The 16,520-nt window shown below is 40.4% G+C and overlaps 1 protein-coding gene across 5 annotated transcripts in view; it reads left to right on the top strand.

Annotated features, from left to right (window-relative positions):
* LOC132982121 (VPS10 domain-containing receptor SorCS1) overlaps window positions 1-16,520 on the top strand; it is a 164,414-nt gene that overhangs the window by 84,152 nt on the left and 63,742 nt on the right. For all 5 annotated transcript variants that reach the window (XR_009674675.1, XR_009674677.1, XR_009674678.1 and 2 more), the window contains exon 3: window positions 6,987-7,086. Coding sequence is in view for 2 of the 5 variants with exons in the window: in XM_061048418.1 (XP_060904401.1) it covers window positions 6,987-7,086 (100 nt within the window). In the remaining 3 variants the exon portion in view is untranslated. The remainder of the gene's footprint in view (window positions 1-6,986; window positions 7,087-16,520) is intronic.

The following is a 16,520-nucleotide window of genomic DNA, read 5'->3' as shown; positions in this document are numbered from 1 at the left end:
AACATTAACCAGGTAATGGTGCATCGAGTACTAATGTTTCACGCATGTTGGGATGAATCTGAAGCCTTGAGAAAACAAAGCCTCTTCTAATGGAGTGATGAATAAAATGTGCATGTGGATAAGCTTAAGGACAGAAAAAGACGAGTGTGAAAAGAGTGCACATTTTGTGAGGAGGAAGGGTATAACAACAGTGTAGAATGTGATTGGGCAATTTACAGCCAGGTAAAAAGACAGAGGAGCAATGTAACAGATAACTGTATTTAAGGTAGCCAACTGGTCTGCCAGAAGTCCACGACTCCTCTGGGAAAATGTGATGCTAAACTAGGTATCTCTGCCCGCTGTGGCCTCAAAAAAGCAGCATGAGGCAACAGCTTGAAACCTTTATTTCGCGAAATCACATGGCTTGATGTGAGCATGCACAAGTCTATCAATCTGTCAAGTATTGCTTTATGCCAACGGATATCTAAAGCAAAAGTTCTCACATCCAGGAACGTTGGTAGGATTCAATGCTTTTCCCCCTCAGTTTTGCATACACTCTTTATTTACCTACTGTCTATTCACTTTGGTTCTGTACCAGCTTAAACCTACTAACCTAACATCCTGCAAAGGTCTGTGCAGCTGCAAAGTGATAGAGATGTTCATCTCTCAATCGGTAATCCCAGAACCTGCAGTCACATGTTGAAGTGTCCTTTGGCTAGACACTGAGCCCCAAAATGCTGTCGGTGGCATAACCAGCAGTGTTTAAATGGGATAAATTCATACTGACTCTTTTTAGCAGCCCCCACCATCAGTATGTGAATGTGTGTTCATTTGTGTGTGAATATGACATGTGGTGTAAAAGCACTTTGAGTGTTAAGAAGACGAAGAAAGTGCTATCCAGTATAGTATAGGTACAGTCAATTTACCATTGAAGAAAAAATAAAGGTTGGGATTTTTGAGAATGATCAATCTGTCCTTTTGTATTTTTGGATATATAAATGAATATGGCCAAAAATCTGTTATTCTATTTAGTTTTTTGTATTTCTTTGAGCTGCAAGGACAAACTAACCGATCAAACATAAACCTTAAATTCATACTAGCAAAAATGAAAGCTTAGGAAATAAAACAACCAAGACTGCAGTTTTTTTTCATGTCAGCCTGATGGGCAAATGTAATAGGTGCTCAGAAAATCAAAGCCCGAGCACATTTAAGAAAACACAAAAATATGTCACAAAAACATGAAACATTGCATATGGTTTAATATCAGCGTGTTTTTAAGAAGTTTTTTGGGGCTTGTTGGGCCTCTATTTTAGAGATAGGATAGTGGTTGAGTCAGAAACCAGGAAGAGAGAGAGAGAGAGAGAGAGAGAGCAGGAATGACATGTGGGAAAGAAGCTTCAGGACAAACCCGAACCCGGGCGGCCTCCCTGGAGGACCGTAGCCTCCCCACATGCACACACCAACCACCAGGCCAGCGGCGCCCAAAATAAGTTTTTTTGTATGTGGTAACAAAGAAAGTCAGAGTCGATTGCTGAAACGAAGAAAAATCGTGATAATTGTACAGATTTGTCCATTTGAAAAGCAGAAAGGTCGAGTCTTTTAATAATCAAAGTTATAACCACGCAAATAGTACACACCCCGAGCTTATTGAACAGGAAGTTACTGTAATATAATGACACCCTTCTCTCTCAAAGACTTGAATATTTATTTTTTTCTTGTCTAGTGTGGCTTTAAGAGTGGAAGTTTGCCACAAAAGGGCAGCAATAAAATGGAAAGGAATTGCGTATGTGAAGGGAGGGAGTGAAGGGTATGATTTAGCTTGATACTCAGCAGATATATACTGTGGGTGAGTGTGAAGGGTCTCATAAATTCATCCTGGAACAATCATCTCTGCAGCCATTTGCCTGCATTTCTCAAACCTCACTGCAGACTGACCTTAAACCTAAACTGCAGGCAGCTCTCACACTCCGAACTGGTTAAATTGCAGGACGTTTTGTTCTTCTGATTGTAATTATGTGTGTGAAAGAGTGTGTTTCAGGTTGTAATTCACCATGCACATGGTGGCCATTACCCACTCAAAGGGTGGGGAGCTCATAAGCTGTAACAGCAGCTGAAAAAAAGATCATACTGTAAGTGAAAATCCAGAGTGGCAATGGTCAAAGTTTGAGGGTAAAACTACTTCAATCAGGTGAGACTTAAGTAACAATATTATTTAACAGTTTAGGTAAAGATAAATATGCCATGTCTTTGGCGATTAGACTCCGTCATGATGACTTCATGCACTGAGAGGGCCAGGCCGACAGCAGGATAGGATATTCCTTGCTAACTGCAATGCTAGCTAGCTGGCAGTTTTTTGTAAGTTTTAGGCTGAACGCTAACATTAGCTGATGTCAACTGGGTGTTACCAAATGGGTTGTTTTAACTTATATGACTCAATGTTCCTTTGACTTTGCACTGTTTTTTATGTTAATGATCAAATTAGAAGCAATGAAATAATACAGATATCAGATTTCCAAAAACTGTACCTAATTTCAAATCTGATAAAACAAGCGAACAGCCATACATCATTGGGAATAAACACCCTGCAGAAGATGTCCACCATCTTTTTATTAGGGCAAAGCCCTTCTATATACAGTATATCTAGGGTGCAGTGAGCTATGTCATTGTAAAAGGACTGTTGTCATTCTTGTGTCCTAAAACAATGTGACCTGAACTCCCCCGTTGTTCGATCCAACATGTGGACAGTCTGGTTTGTTGGCTCATCTACAGCCCCTGTGGAGCCAACATCCCCACATCTGATGAAATCACAGCAGCGTGGTCAGAGCTGCATTTAACACCCACACATAACCACTGAATGGCCTTTTCAAAAGTCCCTGGCAAGTTTCACTCAGAATCATCGTCCTTGAGAAACTATCATTCTCCATTTGCTGTAACTTTTCATCTTCACAGTATCTGCCAGGGCCTGGCCATTTTTATTGGTTCGTGTTGAAAGTTGCTATGACACTAAAAATAAGTCATTGGCCTCTTAAATCAAATGATTCTTTGACAGCCAGGCCTCAGAGAAGCAGATCAATAGTCTGATGATGTCATTGTCCCATGGTGTTGATGGTTTCTGATGGATGTTACTGGACCCGTCCAGTTTGCCTGGTGGCAATGTATGTGCTCTCTTTTGAACGAGCCTGCAGTAAATTATAAGAGCTGGTAAATGTGAGAAGATTGCTTGTGTGCCATGAATATATCTGTATTTCCATTGCTGTTTGTAGATTTAAAGTGTGACTCTTCCAGTTCACTCAGAACCCTTCAAAAAAGGTCTTTAGTCTGGATTTAACAGCTACATGGAAAGAAGGTGGAGATTAAAAAAAAAGAAAAAAACCACATCAGTCCACGTTAGTCTCGCTTCATTTAAAGTCACACAAACTTTTCTGCGGTGTCTTTGCTGCATCTTTAAGATTTGCATGTTTTGGGTTTCATCTCTATCTTCATGTGAAATGAGAAAAGCTCCTTCATTGAGCCTCAGCCAGCTCAAAATATATTAGACCTGAGAGCACAAATAATCCATTTCAACTTTTTTCATGACAGTCCCAAAGGCTGAATTTCAACAGAACACAAATTTTGCATTAGAGTTGTAGCCAACATTTTAATAATTCAACCCACATTCGATGCTGCTTTTCAAAGCTTTCTTGTCACTCGTCTTTGTCTGTAAAGTTTATGCCCAAAGCAAAGTAAAATTTAGGATAAGATGCTCTTTTAGTCTTATATCTCATAAGACAAAAAGTAGCACTAGTTAAAGACCTAAATGAAATATACATTTTCTAATTCGTCTCAAAAGAAAATCTCAAAGACATATCAGATCGTTGATTAGGAGGCGTTAATGTCCCTTACATGCACACTATAGACACTGTGACTCTGTGGGATACTCACGTGAGAGATGCCATCCTGTGGGTTGTCAAGTGGACGCCGTCCTTCCTCAGTGTTTCGCTGATAGGCCTGTGATACCTCCAGAGGGTTCAGCAGTGGATCCTGGCGTCCTGAGTTCACTCCCTAGGGGCCTCCCTAGGTCTGCTCACCTCAGGGCCCAGGAGGATTCCTTTCTCTTCAGCCAGAGCCACTGACAAACCCTTCTCAGCAGATCTGGAGAGGTCTTTCAACACCTGCCAAATGGGCTGGACAAGTAAAAGTAGTAAATAAGAAAAACATAAAACATTGAATAATGAAAGATATGATCTCCAATAAGGGTGACATGTTTCTAAAATAAGTCTCATGGAAATGCTATTGCTTTCGATTATTGCTCTATTGATTTTCTCAATCTGGTTGTTTTCCTCATTATTGTCTCTTTTCTTTTTTTGTCCGACTCAAATAAGAGAGCAATTGATTTTGTAGCTATTGGTAGGATCATGAAGTGCCTCTGTGTCCCGATCACGTTAGACAAAACCAAAGGTCAAGCACAGATGGAGGCATGAGAGGAGAGGAGGAGAAAATTGACAAAGGCACTTATCAAGTTTTTTTTTTGTTTGTCATACAAAGTGCTTGTGGATCATTCACCCACATGAAACAGTCCTTGTTGTTTTGATTATTTAAACACATGTTTAAGTCTTTTAAAAGTGTTGTGGGGAAGAAGAGAGCTTCTATAACACAATGAACAACCAACCTGTTCTCAGTGAAACTAAACTGATTGTTTTCAGGTATCTTTTAGCCTTTCATGTTTCATTAAGATTAATGAGTAATTGTTTTTCTGTCCTCCACAGCTGCTTTAAATCTTTATGAAAGATTCCACGTCAGGTCATTAATAATAAAGCAACAAAACAAATGTGTTGTTCTGTGTCTCTCATTTGAAATAGTTTGCATAAAATGATCCATCATTGTGTCCATCAATCATTAGCGACAAAATAAGCACGTTAAGCTCTATAGGCATCAAACAGGTCAATTTTGTATAATTTTATGATGTAAACTGTCGGACGACGAAGAATTGTGACCAAAGACTCCAGAGACTCCTCAGACAGAGACATGCTGGATTTTCGGGGTGAGATCTTGTAGCTGAGTTTTGTTTTTTTTCTTTATAATCAAGCTTTAAATTTTAATATGTAGAATTTCTATACTAAAATATCTGAATTTTTATTTTGGTTTTAGTTGAGTACCTGCATTACACCATATCTTACAAATATTTCCAACAGTTATCAAAAGCCAGAGAAATCCTTAATTTTTATATTAATATATGTTATAGACAGACATGTTTATCGTTGCCAAGGAAACACTGGATGTTACGTCCAGGGGGGCCTTAAAGGGATACTTCACCTATTTGCATTAAGTTTTGTATCATTAGAAACCTGGTAGTATTTTTGAATGGTCGTGCATCCCGCCCTCATTTTCCCCTGAGATGGGAAATCTTTGTGTTTCTGAGTCTGAAAAGGAGCTTCCAGTGATGCAAAATGACTGAATGAATGAATGAATTTTGCGTCACTGTTGCGGTTAGCGGGGTGAAACTACAACTCTAGTTCCTCATATTTTCGACCACTGAAGCTACAGACCAATCACAGATCAGTGGGTGGGAACTCACTCCCAGAATCGAAACTTAACGTCCGCCATATTGCTTAGAAGCTACGCTAACAGGCTCTATGGAGAAAGCTGCTGTTGCCACCTCAGCGGCTGAGACATAAGGCCTGCCTGTCGGCGGCGGTGAGGACGAGGAGCCGGGGCCGGCTCGAGCTGGGGCGGACTGGTAGTGTCTGTGCTCTCACTGTTTGTCTATGGACACAGACATAGAGTCTGTTTTCTGTCAGGAATTTCCAAGATCAATTCTGGAAGAAATCTCTGAATCAGTTGAGGAAATGGTCTTATGTGTTGAAGTAAATATGTCTGTAAATGTTTTTATTACTATATTTCTACTGCTATACTGTATATTTTGGAGAAACTGTATCGATCGAATTTCCCTCTGGGATTAATAAAGTATTTCTGATTCTGAACTAGAGGACCTTAGTGGGAGTGGTCTGCGCTGCTGTGCATTCTGGGATTTGGTGTCTTTCATCCACATGAGCCAAAAAGACACTTTCTGCCTTTTCTCGACCCAAGAAGGCACCAACTTCAAAATGTATTTCACATTTATACTACATATATGACCCAATGTCAATACAGATTCATGTTTCAACAGGTGAAGTATCCCTTTAAAGAGACAGCAGCTGAAATGAACCGTTTCAGGCAGAGGCTGAAATGAGGGTTTTCACTGACACCATGTAAGATAAATAAGGATTTTTTGAGCTACACATCAACAGGTGTCCCAGACTGACATATAATTAATGGTGAAAGTGAGTATAAAAGATCTCCTTTAACAGATTACCAACGCCGGGTTAATGGCTGATCTGGTGACAAGTGGAAGACCGAGCCGGGCCTAAATTGTAAATTGTAGCTGGCTTAATTGCAGACGAGCAGCAGGTGTGCAGGCTTGATTGGAGGCAAAGTGTGTGGATCCACACCGAGCTCCATGTGGAAACACACACACACACACACACACACACAGAAGACAAACATGAAGACAAACATGAACACACACAGAAAAGGGAAATCGGGGGAAGAGACAGGGGAAAAGAGACTTTGATTCTCACACATCTTCGAGCATGTTGAGCAAGATTTGACAAATGGTGTTATCATTTCAGAACGCTTTTGTTATGATTGCAGGATTCGGCATTGTTCAATAGAAGAATAATCTTGCTTTTGAACTGCACTGATAAAACACTTGTTTTTACTCTTTTTTTAAGGTTACCATTAGACATTCATTGATAGCTCTGGTTTCAGGTTGTGTTGTTTGTGTGCGTGACCTGCTATGCACACCATCCAGCGACTGTAATGATTTGGCCTTTCCTCCTAGCTTGCATCTCACTGCATTGAGAACAAAAGGGACTTAATAACGTCAGAGCTCTTTTCCCACCTCACACAGAATTCTCCAGGGAGGACTTTTAATTGCAACAAATAATTCATCTGTTTTTTTCATCAGTCCTTTTCTGATTACATTTCAGGTCAACTGACTACGGAGCGACGTACCAGAAGTTGAACGACAAAGTGGGAGCGAAGACAATACTCAGTTATTTATATGTGAGCCCAAACAACAAGAGAAAGGTAATGTTCTTTTGCTGTTACTTTTGAATTCCATAATTGTCTTGATCATGCGGGTTGCTTCTGTTTCCTGTTCACTGTTGGCCTGGCACCGAGTATGCAAAATCAAATAGCTCATATATTGATGTCTGACTCATCTCTGTCTGTTTGATGTTTGCTTCTTCCTCTGACATTTTCCACAATGTCAAGAAGGTGCTTTGAACAGTAACTCACTTATTAACATGTTGGATTTATAAAGACAGGTTGCTGGCAGCAGAGAAAGTACTCTCCAATTTCCCAAATGAGAGCTTGGCTATTATTGCTCTTTTTTTGTTCTCTTTCCAGGACCGAATCAATTTAAACGCGAGAGGAAAAAAGGGGGGACAGGACAGGATTGGTTTCATATTTGCAGCCGTTCCTTCAGTCGGTGCCCTTACATTTCCCTGGGTTGTGGTCAATTGATGGCCGTCTGTGATCACTCTTGTCATTTTCCCTTTTCCCCATTTACACGACGCAAATCATGAAGTGTAATTTTCTCAGAGATAATTATTGTCTCATAATGAAGAAGAAATGCAACCCCATTCCTGTTCAGAACCCTGTACACCCCCTGTCCAGTTTACTGGTCTGTCAGTGTTAAAGACTTCCCTGAGGTCAGTTAAAGGTGTCAAACATGCTGATAGCGAAGCTAGGTTTGATGGGATTATAGACTTAAGGGGGATAGAAAAAAAAGTATATTACGAGTATTATAGTGTGTAGCTAGTAGTCATCATAGATAAGGAGTAAAGGATATTTGGGCTAAGACGTTTTTTTCCCATTTGAAGGTCAGTTTATAAGCAACTTGAGATGCCATAATGTAGTTGGAGATGAGACACAATGCCTATGGATGGATTGTTAGCTGCAATTATATGTAGAGGTCTGAGAGCTGTTTGTTTCTTGTATTCCACTATAGTCATTGAGTGACGCCTCTTTTGCTTTCCACATGGACTATTTCCGAGCATACCGCCAAAGCCCATTGAAACCATAAAGGTCAATAAGCCAGCACACCTTCAAGATGTCAGGAAAAAAATGTAGTCCCTCACATACAGATTCTGCCTCCGATAAAATCAGTTGATAGATTTTACACTGCAAGACAGCCTGCATAAAGCTTTAATATTTGTCTTTTTTTTTGGCATATCTGGTGTGTAACAGGAGCCAAAGATAAATAGTAAAAAATTGACTTTGCTCACATAGGGCCTTTCTAGTCATAAGGCCACTCACATTCCACAAACACGTTCACAAATTGAATGCGCTAATACACTAAGGGCCTGCCATTCAAGGTGCCAGACTGCCCACAGGGATCTCATCCAGCTCATTGCCATTCAAACTAATATGCCTTTGGTTTGTGTTGGGTTCAGCATCTTGCAGATGGTTACTTTGACATGTGATCTGGAGGATGCGGGGATTGAACCTGCCAATCATTTGATCAGTTAACACCATGCTCCCTCCCCCCCTGAGCCACAGCTGCCCTATATTAGAGCCCAATGGCATGATACAATCCAATGCAGCCGTTGTATTATTCTTATCCATTATACAGTGTGAGAACCAATGTTTGGTAGTAAGTCATTATTGTAAAATTTCAACATCTGTATAATTTACCCTTTACTGTCGTCACATCAATTCAGATTCCTACATCAGTTTTGAGATCAATTGTTTTAAAATGCTTTCTTTTAAATCATTTTTGACCTTTCACGCTTTGTACACTCACATTTTGGTTGATGGGTGGATTCGTCCATCCATCATCTATCAGTCTGCCTGTCCATCCATCCATTTCTAAGGCTTATCCATAGCTGGTGCATTGTCAGTAGAATTGGTAAATAATCCAGATACTCTTCCACGAATGGAGGACTCAATCACATGCCATTTCATAGCAGCTGTTGATTTAAATGGAGAGAGGCCAACTGAAGTACAAATGTCTTTGGCTGCCTTTTATTGCAATTGATTTTAGACTGACTTTAAAGTTCCTTTTCTGTTGTGATACAGTTTATTTTAAAAACCACTGTCCAGGTAGTCAAGGCACTGTAAATGAGTTAACATGTATTAGGAGGAAACTATCAAACATAGCAAAATATTACCCAGATCGTTTAATCAAGAACATTTCAACAACAAATAAAATCACACATCATAGCTTGTTTAAAAAGGTGAGTCTCAAGCAATTATCCAATGTGGATAGGTCGGTGCAGTCTTGAATATGTTTGGGGAGGGAGTTCCTGAGGGAGATGGCAAGCTATGGAGAAGGCTCCATCCCCCCCAGGACAGTTCTTGGTTTTCATTGGGGGAGACAAGAGTTTGGCTTCAGGAGAACGGAGGCCAAGTGTGACAGTGGAGAAGATCAGTGAGGTAGGAGAGAAGATCAGTGAGGTAGGAGAGAAGATCAGTGAGGTAGGAGGGGGCCTTTGCACTTTGTGAGTGAGGAGTAGGATTTTGAATTGTATACAGTATGGGGACAGGGAGCCAACTGAGATTTTTGACGGACATGTGATGTGGTTATGGAAGCCGCCTGTGTGTGAGCAAATGTGCAGCAGAGTTCTGCATGGTTTGGCTCAGTTGGTGGGGCCACCAACCGAGTTTGCAAAAGGCTGCAGTCCTCAACGCACTGGTTGCAGGTTTGACTTCCTGTTGTGAACTTATGATGCATGTCGTCCCCCATTCTCTCTCCCCTCTATTTCCTGTCTCTTCAGCTTCCACTATCATATAGGAGCCAAAATTGCCCCTAAAAAAAAAGAAAAGGACGTAATACCGGTATGGATCAGTGATTCAGCAGCTCTGTGATCCTTACACACCTTGCTTGCTCAAAAACACCAGGCCTTAGTTTAAACACACTAAGAAGTAAAGCTGATGAAGACCTGCAAACAACTTGACGGGGCTGTTAATATCTTTTCACACACTCTGGGACATGGAGAAACACATCGACATACTTTCTCACAAACACACAGAGGTTGCCAACAAAACGACTCAAGCACACCATCAGGTTCACAGACACACAATACACATAGCATCTGATTTTTTCTGTCTTCTATCCTCGTGTCTATCTCTTGTCATCTCTCAATCACATTGACACACTGAAGGCCATTATAATTATCTTTGTCCTACAAGCGTTGACACCACATATTTGGCTTTCTATCTCTCTCTCACACTCTTGGTATCCTCAGTTCCTATAAGCATGACGTTTATAAAGATATAAATATGAACAAAACTACAAGTTTATAGCTACACCAGTGACCCCATGAAGACATAGCAGATAAATGTAAGAGGGTTAACTTTACTACTCTCCGGCCCTTACCTAAGGCTAATGAAATATGTGAGGCTTGTGTGAGAGCTGCTGAGGGAGAAAGGTTTTGACCCAAACCAAAAGGGTTTAACTATGGTACAGTTTCTACTTGGGGAGAGGACTTTGTCATGCTCAGCTCTACATTAATGTAGACAGAGTATGACGGTGCTGAACTGAGCCTCACAAGCAGAGTCTTAATAGTGTTGGGGTTTATTTTGTAACTCTGTTTGGCTTGCATATTTCAGTTCATATTTCAAAATGTGCGCTAATTTATACAGCAGTGATGTTGCTATGTACGCATCCTCTGTCTTTCATGCTGTAAAATCTAAAAAGACTCAATAAACCCACTTTTTTTGGGAGTTCCCCTCGCTCCCCAATGCCATCCCCCATGCAACTATGTTAAAGAAGAAGACATGCGACACACACTTAGGCTGAAATACACACATATGCACAAACAGGATCCTATTGGACATGCAGTAATGGAGAGAGTGAGGGGGCAGCCCACAGCGAGGGCAGCCTGGGCTGGGTGTGGTGCCTTGCTCAAGGACACGTCAGCAGTGCTCAGGAAGTGAACCGGCACTTCTTCAGCTACCAAACCAATTTGAAGGCTTAGTCCGCACGGGGACTTAAAGGACCCATATTAGGCTTTTTCTGGTTTTATATGCTCTTTAGTGTGTTTTCCAAGTGTCCTGTGCATGTTTAGGCACATCTATGTGAAAAAATTCGAAGCCCGCAGAAACGCAGCTTCTCCTACGTCCTCCTGTTAGCTGTAGCATTAGCCGCATGTAACGCTCGGTTCTAGCCCCCCTCGATAAAAATTTGTCAGTCCGACGTCATTGTCAGTGTGAGATCACTGATCTAAGCCCATTGGCTCGTTGTGGCACGCCCAGCAGCTCATGTTGAAATTTCCAAGACGCGTGCTGAGCAACTGACCAATAACGACAGAGCAGATCGGCAGACCAATCAGAGCAGACTTGGCCCACGTGGGGTCTAACAGTGTGGGCTCAACAGAGTGCAGCTGACGGACTCAGAGCGGAGAGGGAGCAAGGAGGAGCAGTACATGAAAACAGACACTTTTTTCAGACTTTAGCTATTGTGAACGTACAAAAGTAGGAACATAGATTAAATATACGAACCCCAAAAAGGGCATAATATGGGCTCTCTAAACCAGTGACCCACTGGTTCCCCAACTCAGGTCCTTGCAGACTGAGCTACTGTAGCCCATGTATGTTATGAATAGTTAAACCACTGCAACTGTATTTCTGGTGCCTCATAAACCCATCATTGTTGGGCCCTTTGGGTAAATGACACGTGTGTAAAATACAATTAATCAACCCTCCTGTCCAGTGCTCATTACAAGCTACGTCCATTTACTGTCTATAGGCTTGACATAAAACATTCTAGAGATCACTGGCGACCCAACATTTATCTAGTGGTGACAGTAAACATTTTGGACAAACGTAGTTGTTGTTGTTCAAATATTTCACACTAAAAGAGTGTTACACAGATATACAGATGGTCGGCCGGCAGTGTTATCTGTTATGCTTGTGTGGAAAAAAAATGAACTGCGAGCAAACAGAACAAAATAGAGAGGTCCAAACAAGCACTGATAAAAAGGAACTTTCTCAATCTGAAATACACACACACTTACACAAACCCTGTTATTCCCACATGCATGCAGTGAATTCCAAGCACCCTCGCACTCACACTCCCATGTTTGTGAGGGAGGGTAGCAGAGAATGCAGGTCCGTCGCTCTTGCTGTCACCCCCGGCATGGCGCCATGTGACCGCTGCTGGTGGCAGACAAAAGCCCCTCTCTTCAGCCACTAGTGGAAGTAAATCAGGTCTCTGTGGCTGAGGGGGGATAGAGGGAGTGAAGCACTGAAGTAGAGAGAGAGAGAGAGATATAATGCTGAAAAAAGGAAAGAAAGTAAGAGAGAACCGGAGATACGTGAGAGGGGGGAAAGAGACAACAAATGAACCGACAGTGAGCAAGTGATAAGGAAGATTGGACAGGGGTGAGGAGAGAGACAGAGAGAGAAAAAACAGCAACAAAATAAATAAATAAATAGAGGAAGCCAATGGTTCACATATGTAGAAAACAGACAGAGCAATTACATCAATTTTCATATTGTGGTTCAGAGTGAGCCTGCACATGAGAGAACACAACTGGAGTACACATTAGGGAGACGATTTTGGGTTTTAGTCTGAGATTTTGTGAGAGCACATTATTACAGTAAATGGCTGGGGATGGAGAGTGCTGATAAAAAAATCACACATTCAGTCTACAAATGGATAATGTCTCTAATGGTTTGAAAACAAAAAGGTTTTTGTGTTTTTCATCGGCTGGGTATGAGTGACAGACGGATTCTTTACACTCCGTCTCTGAGTTCTCTTTAAGGAATACATCACTCAACTGCTTTTCTCATGAATGTATCAACTAAAACAACAGTCCCCGGGCTTAAGTGTATTCACGGCAACGGGCCTTAATTTTGTTTGTGCCTGTCTGTCTTGTGTGTGCGCATGCATGTGTTTGCATGCTCAGTGTTTGGAAACAATTACGGCTCTGTGTGGCGCAGACAGCAACAACAGGCAGGTGGGTGGAATATGAATTCACCTCAGATGAGACCTCTCCCACTGTCAGGCTTCAAAGACTTTTGTTTATTGTCTCACTTTTGGATTCAAGCTCGGGCTTAAAAGTGAACTTCAATATTTTATATCCTCGAACTGTCCTCAAAATGACAGAAAAGTCAAACGGGGAGAAAAAACATAATGCAGGAAAGAAAAGACAGGGTCAGGCCTAGAGTATGATGCAAGAACTTAAAGGAATGTTACACATGATATAATATTCATAAATCACCCTGCAGGGACAATGGGTGTGACCTTAATAAAGATGTCAGGCTCAATATATTTGAATGAAAGAACGAGAGCGGGGACAATCAGCACCTTGTCGTTCAAGAAGTTCCACCTTGATCAGAATGATTGGCTTTTCAAAATAAAAGTGTGTCTACCTTACAATCAGCAAATCCAATTTAACTTTTGGATTGTAGGAGATCATCCAGAGTCCAATAGTCAGACATTTTACAGACAGAAAGCAACAAGTATATAACAGAAGACAATAGATCTGACCCTGACCTAACTGACCTTATGTCCTATAGGGTAGAAGCATGAGGACCTTTAGCATCTTATGTTGAATGTTTTCATTGGAAACTTCTTTTGTCTGCGTTATTGTTATTGTATGAGGTGTAAAATGTAAACGGTGTAAAATAGAATAAAAAATTTAACACCTTTTGAATTTTGAAGTAAACTATTTTATCTTAAGTATAATTCAAATGTGTGGGGACAAAAACACTGCTTCCTAATAGATTGACAGGCTAAATGTACTTACGAGATTTCAGGGGCGAGCTGTCCTGAAACTTTTGAGAAAAATTCAGAAGTGCTTTTTTGAAAAAAGTTTATAAAAGTTATGGGTAAAAAAAACTATTTAGAAGACCAAAAAAAAAACCTTGTGGGAGGATGGATTAGTGAGAATTTTGACACGTCCAACAGTCTGGTTGTATGATGCAAAGATCCTTGAAGCTTGCAGAATCTTTTAGAGGTTTTTTTTTCCATTTGGCTGGTTTACTATTTGAGGTTGTGTCGTCTTGCATGAGGACAGGTCTGTGGTTTACCTAAAGATGTTATAATCATTACGGGCTCTGGAATACCAGACTGATTGCCCACCGATGTCAGTGTATTAGTGAGTGTCTGTGGCCATTGTTTTTGTGGTTAACTTTAGTCTGATGCTTTTTGGTCCATTGTGCATGTTTGAATCAGTGAGGGAGCCCTTTCATGATGAAACATCATTCATGTGCAGCTTTGCAAATCAGCGCACAAGTATAGAAAAGAAAGTTAGGGAACAATGCAGATTACAAGGTCTTGCTTCTTCCACTAGCAAAACACCAAGGGTTGATAGAATCCAAGTTATTTCAAGTATTTCACAATAGCTATTCTTAATTAGTAGAAGCTATGTACAAAAAAACATCTGTTATATGCATTAAACGTTGGTTAATTCTGCTCTATCATGGCTTTGTCAGTTTTCTTTTTTGGATGACAAATACATAAGACTGTCACCTGCTGGTATAAAAATATCTGACTTAACACATTAACCCACTTTGGGGGAAAAAATCATGGAAGGGCACAAAATCAAAGGAATACACACAGGTAGTGAAGTACTTGTCATGTAGAGGGATGAGGAGCAAAATAATCATCTTTGAACACAACAACATCAAAATAAATCTGACAAAAGGACAAGCCAAGGAAAAACCGTTACTGCTGGCTTTACTAAATAAAAAAGTGTAAATTTTCATTCCATTGCTGAGATACAGTAACTTTGGTAAAGGTCATTAAAGGACCCAGGAGGGAACAATAGGAAACCTTGATTGTGACTTTGCAGAGCAGTATAAAGCTTCGTCAGGTGGCATCGTTCTGATGATAAATATGTCCGATACATTTTGGCAGTGCTGTTCAAATGCTTTTAAGGTTAGTAAATATGGACCATTTGGCAGCACCCTAATAGTCAAGGTGTGAAGAGCAGGGAGGACAGAAGTCCCTCACTGAAAGGGACAATATGAAAAACTGGTCCATTACACACTTTGGCATTATACCAGGTTAGTATTTTTACAAGCATTTCAATGTTGTTCATACGTGTTGTCCTTACAAAATATGTTCTGTTAAAAGGGTTGGCATAATGAGCCGAAGCTTGAGTCTAACTATTTTCAGTCACTTTAATTTCTAAATGCACTGATTTTGAATGATTGGTAAAAAAAATCTTTAATTTCTTTCGAATTCAAAGGCTGGTTTAACCGTTCTTTATTGTCAGACCATGATAAACTATACTCAAACAGAGGGACATTTAACAATCATAAGCTCAATGCACTATGCTGGAAAACACTGATATGAGAGTTTGCTGCTTTACTGGCCCGATGCTTGCTGAGGGTCCACTAACACTCGTTTGGGGACGTTTGGTCATGTCCTAACTTGAATGTGTTTTTTTTGTCATAGATAAATTGTTCATGATTATGTGAAATTAACTACTACTACTACTCTAACACCAACCTACTACTAGTAATAATACTACTATGTAGTTTGGAGTGGATATGGTTAATAGTCCAACCCTGACCTTTGGTCTTCATCTGTGAAGCTGGGAAACAGTCGTCCATTGGTGATTATTGTTTGCATGATCCTGTTCAATCTGATCTAAAATCAAAAGTAAAACAGCTAGAGGGATTCGTTTTTGTATAGCATAAGTCCAAGACTTTCTTATTGTTTATTTGAAAATTCACAGTGCTTGTTTAGGCTTGTTTCCATAGATCCGGTTGCTTGTTTCTCTCACGAGATCTGGAAACACTGGAAGGATTGTTCCAAAGCACCTCCTGCAACTTTTAGGAAAGAGGATCTAGGAGAGATGAGGTAAATCTGAGGAGTGATGAGAAAGGATTTACAGGAGAGCAGCCGTCAAGGAAGTCTTTTTTACCTTATAGGATGTCACTGATTGATTGGATGCTGCAGCAGATCAGACTTTAATGAAGCTTCACATTACCAGTTTTTAGAATAGTAGCAAACCAAATAAATAGTTTCCAGTATTCATGAGACATCCAATTATTAACTGTGTTTATAAAATGCAGAATTTTGACACAACTTCAGTGTTATCCCTAAATTTGTAATATCATTTGAAGAACACACAATAGGCACAATAGGCACATTCTTCAAAACTAGGAACTGGTGGATATTTGTTTTGAAAACTTTAAGGTTCAGTGTTTTAAAAGACCCTGTTATTTAACTACATGCATTAAAAACTCTACCTCGGCACAGAGATTAGTGTATGACTGTTATTTTGCTCATTAGAGAAAAGCACTGTAGGGAACAGATGTAGTGAGTTTGCAGTGACAGCAAAAGAGAGGAGATTCCCCTTGAGATTAAAGATATTTAAATAAGAGTTACAGCTCATATATGGAAATACACAATTGTAGAATGCAATAAACAACACTTCCTGTTGTGGAACAAAACTTAAAGGTGGCCGACAGCAGAATTACTGAGTGGCACAATTACCAAGCAGTTCCTGATTAAAACAGGTCAAGGGTTTTTTACTGCACATGCTTACTTACACCAA

Source organism: Labrus mixtus, chromosome 2 (assembly GCF_963584025.1).
Source record: "Labrus mixtus chromosome 2, fLabMix1.1, whole genome shotgun sequence".
In the NCBI taxonomy this organism is placed as follows: Eukaryota; Metazoa; Chordata; class Actinopteri; order Labriformes; family Labridae; genus Labrus; species Labrus mixtus.
The sequence above is the reverse complement of the archived record's forward strand: the minus strand, read 5'-3'. Positions and strand labels throughout refer to the sequence as shown.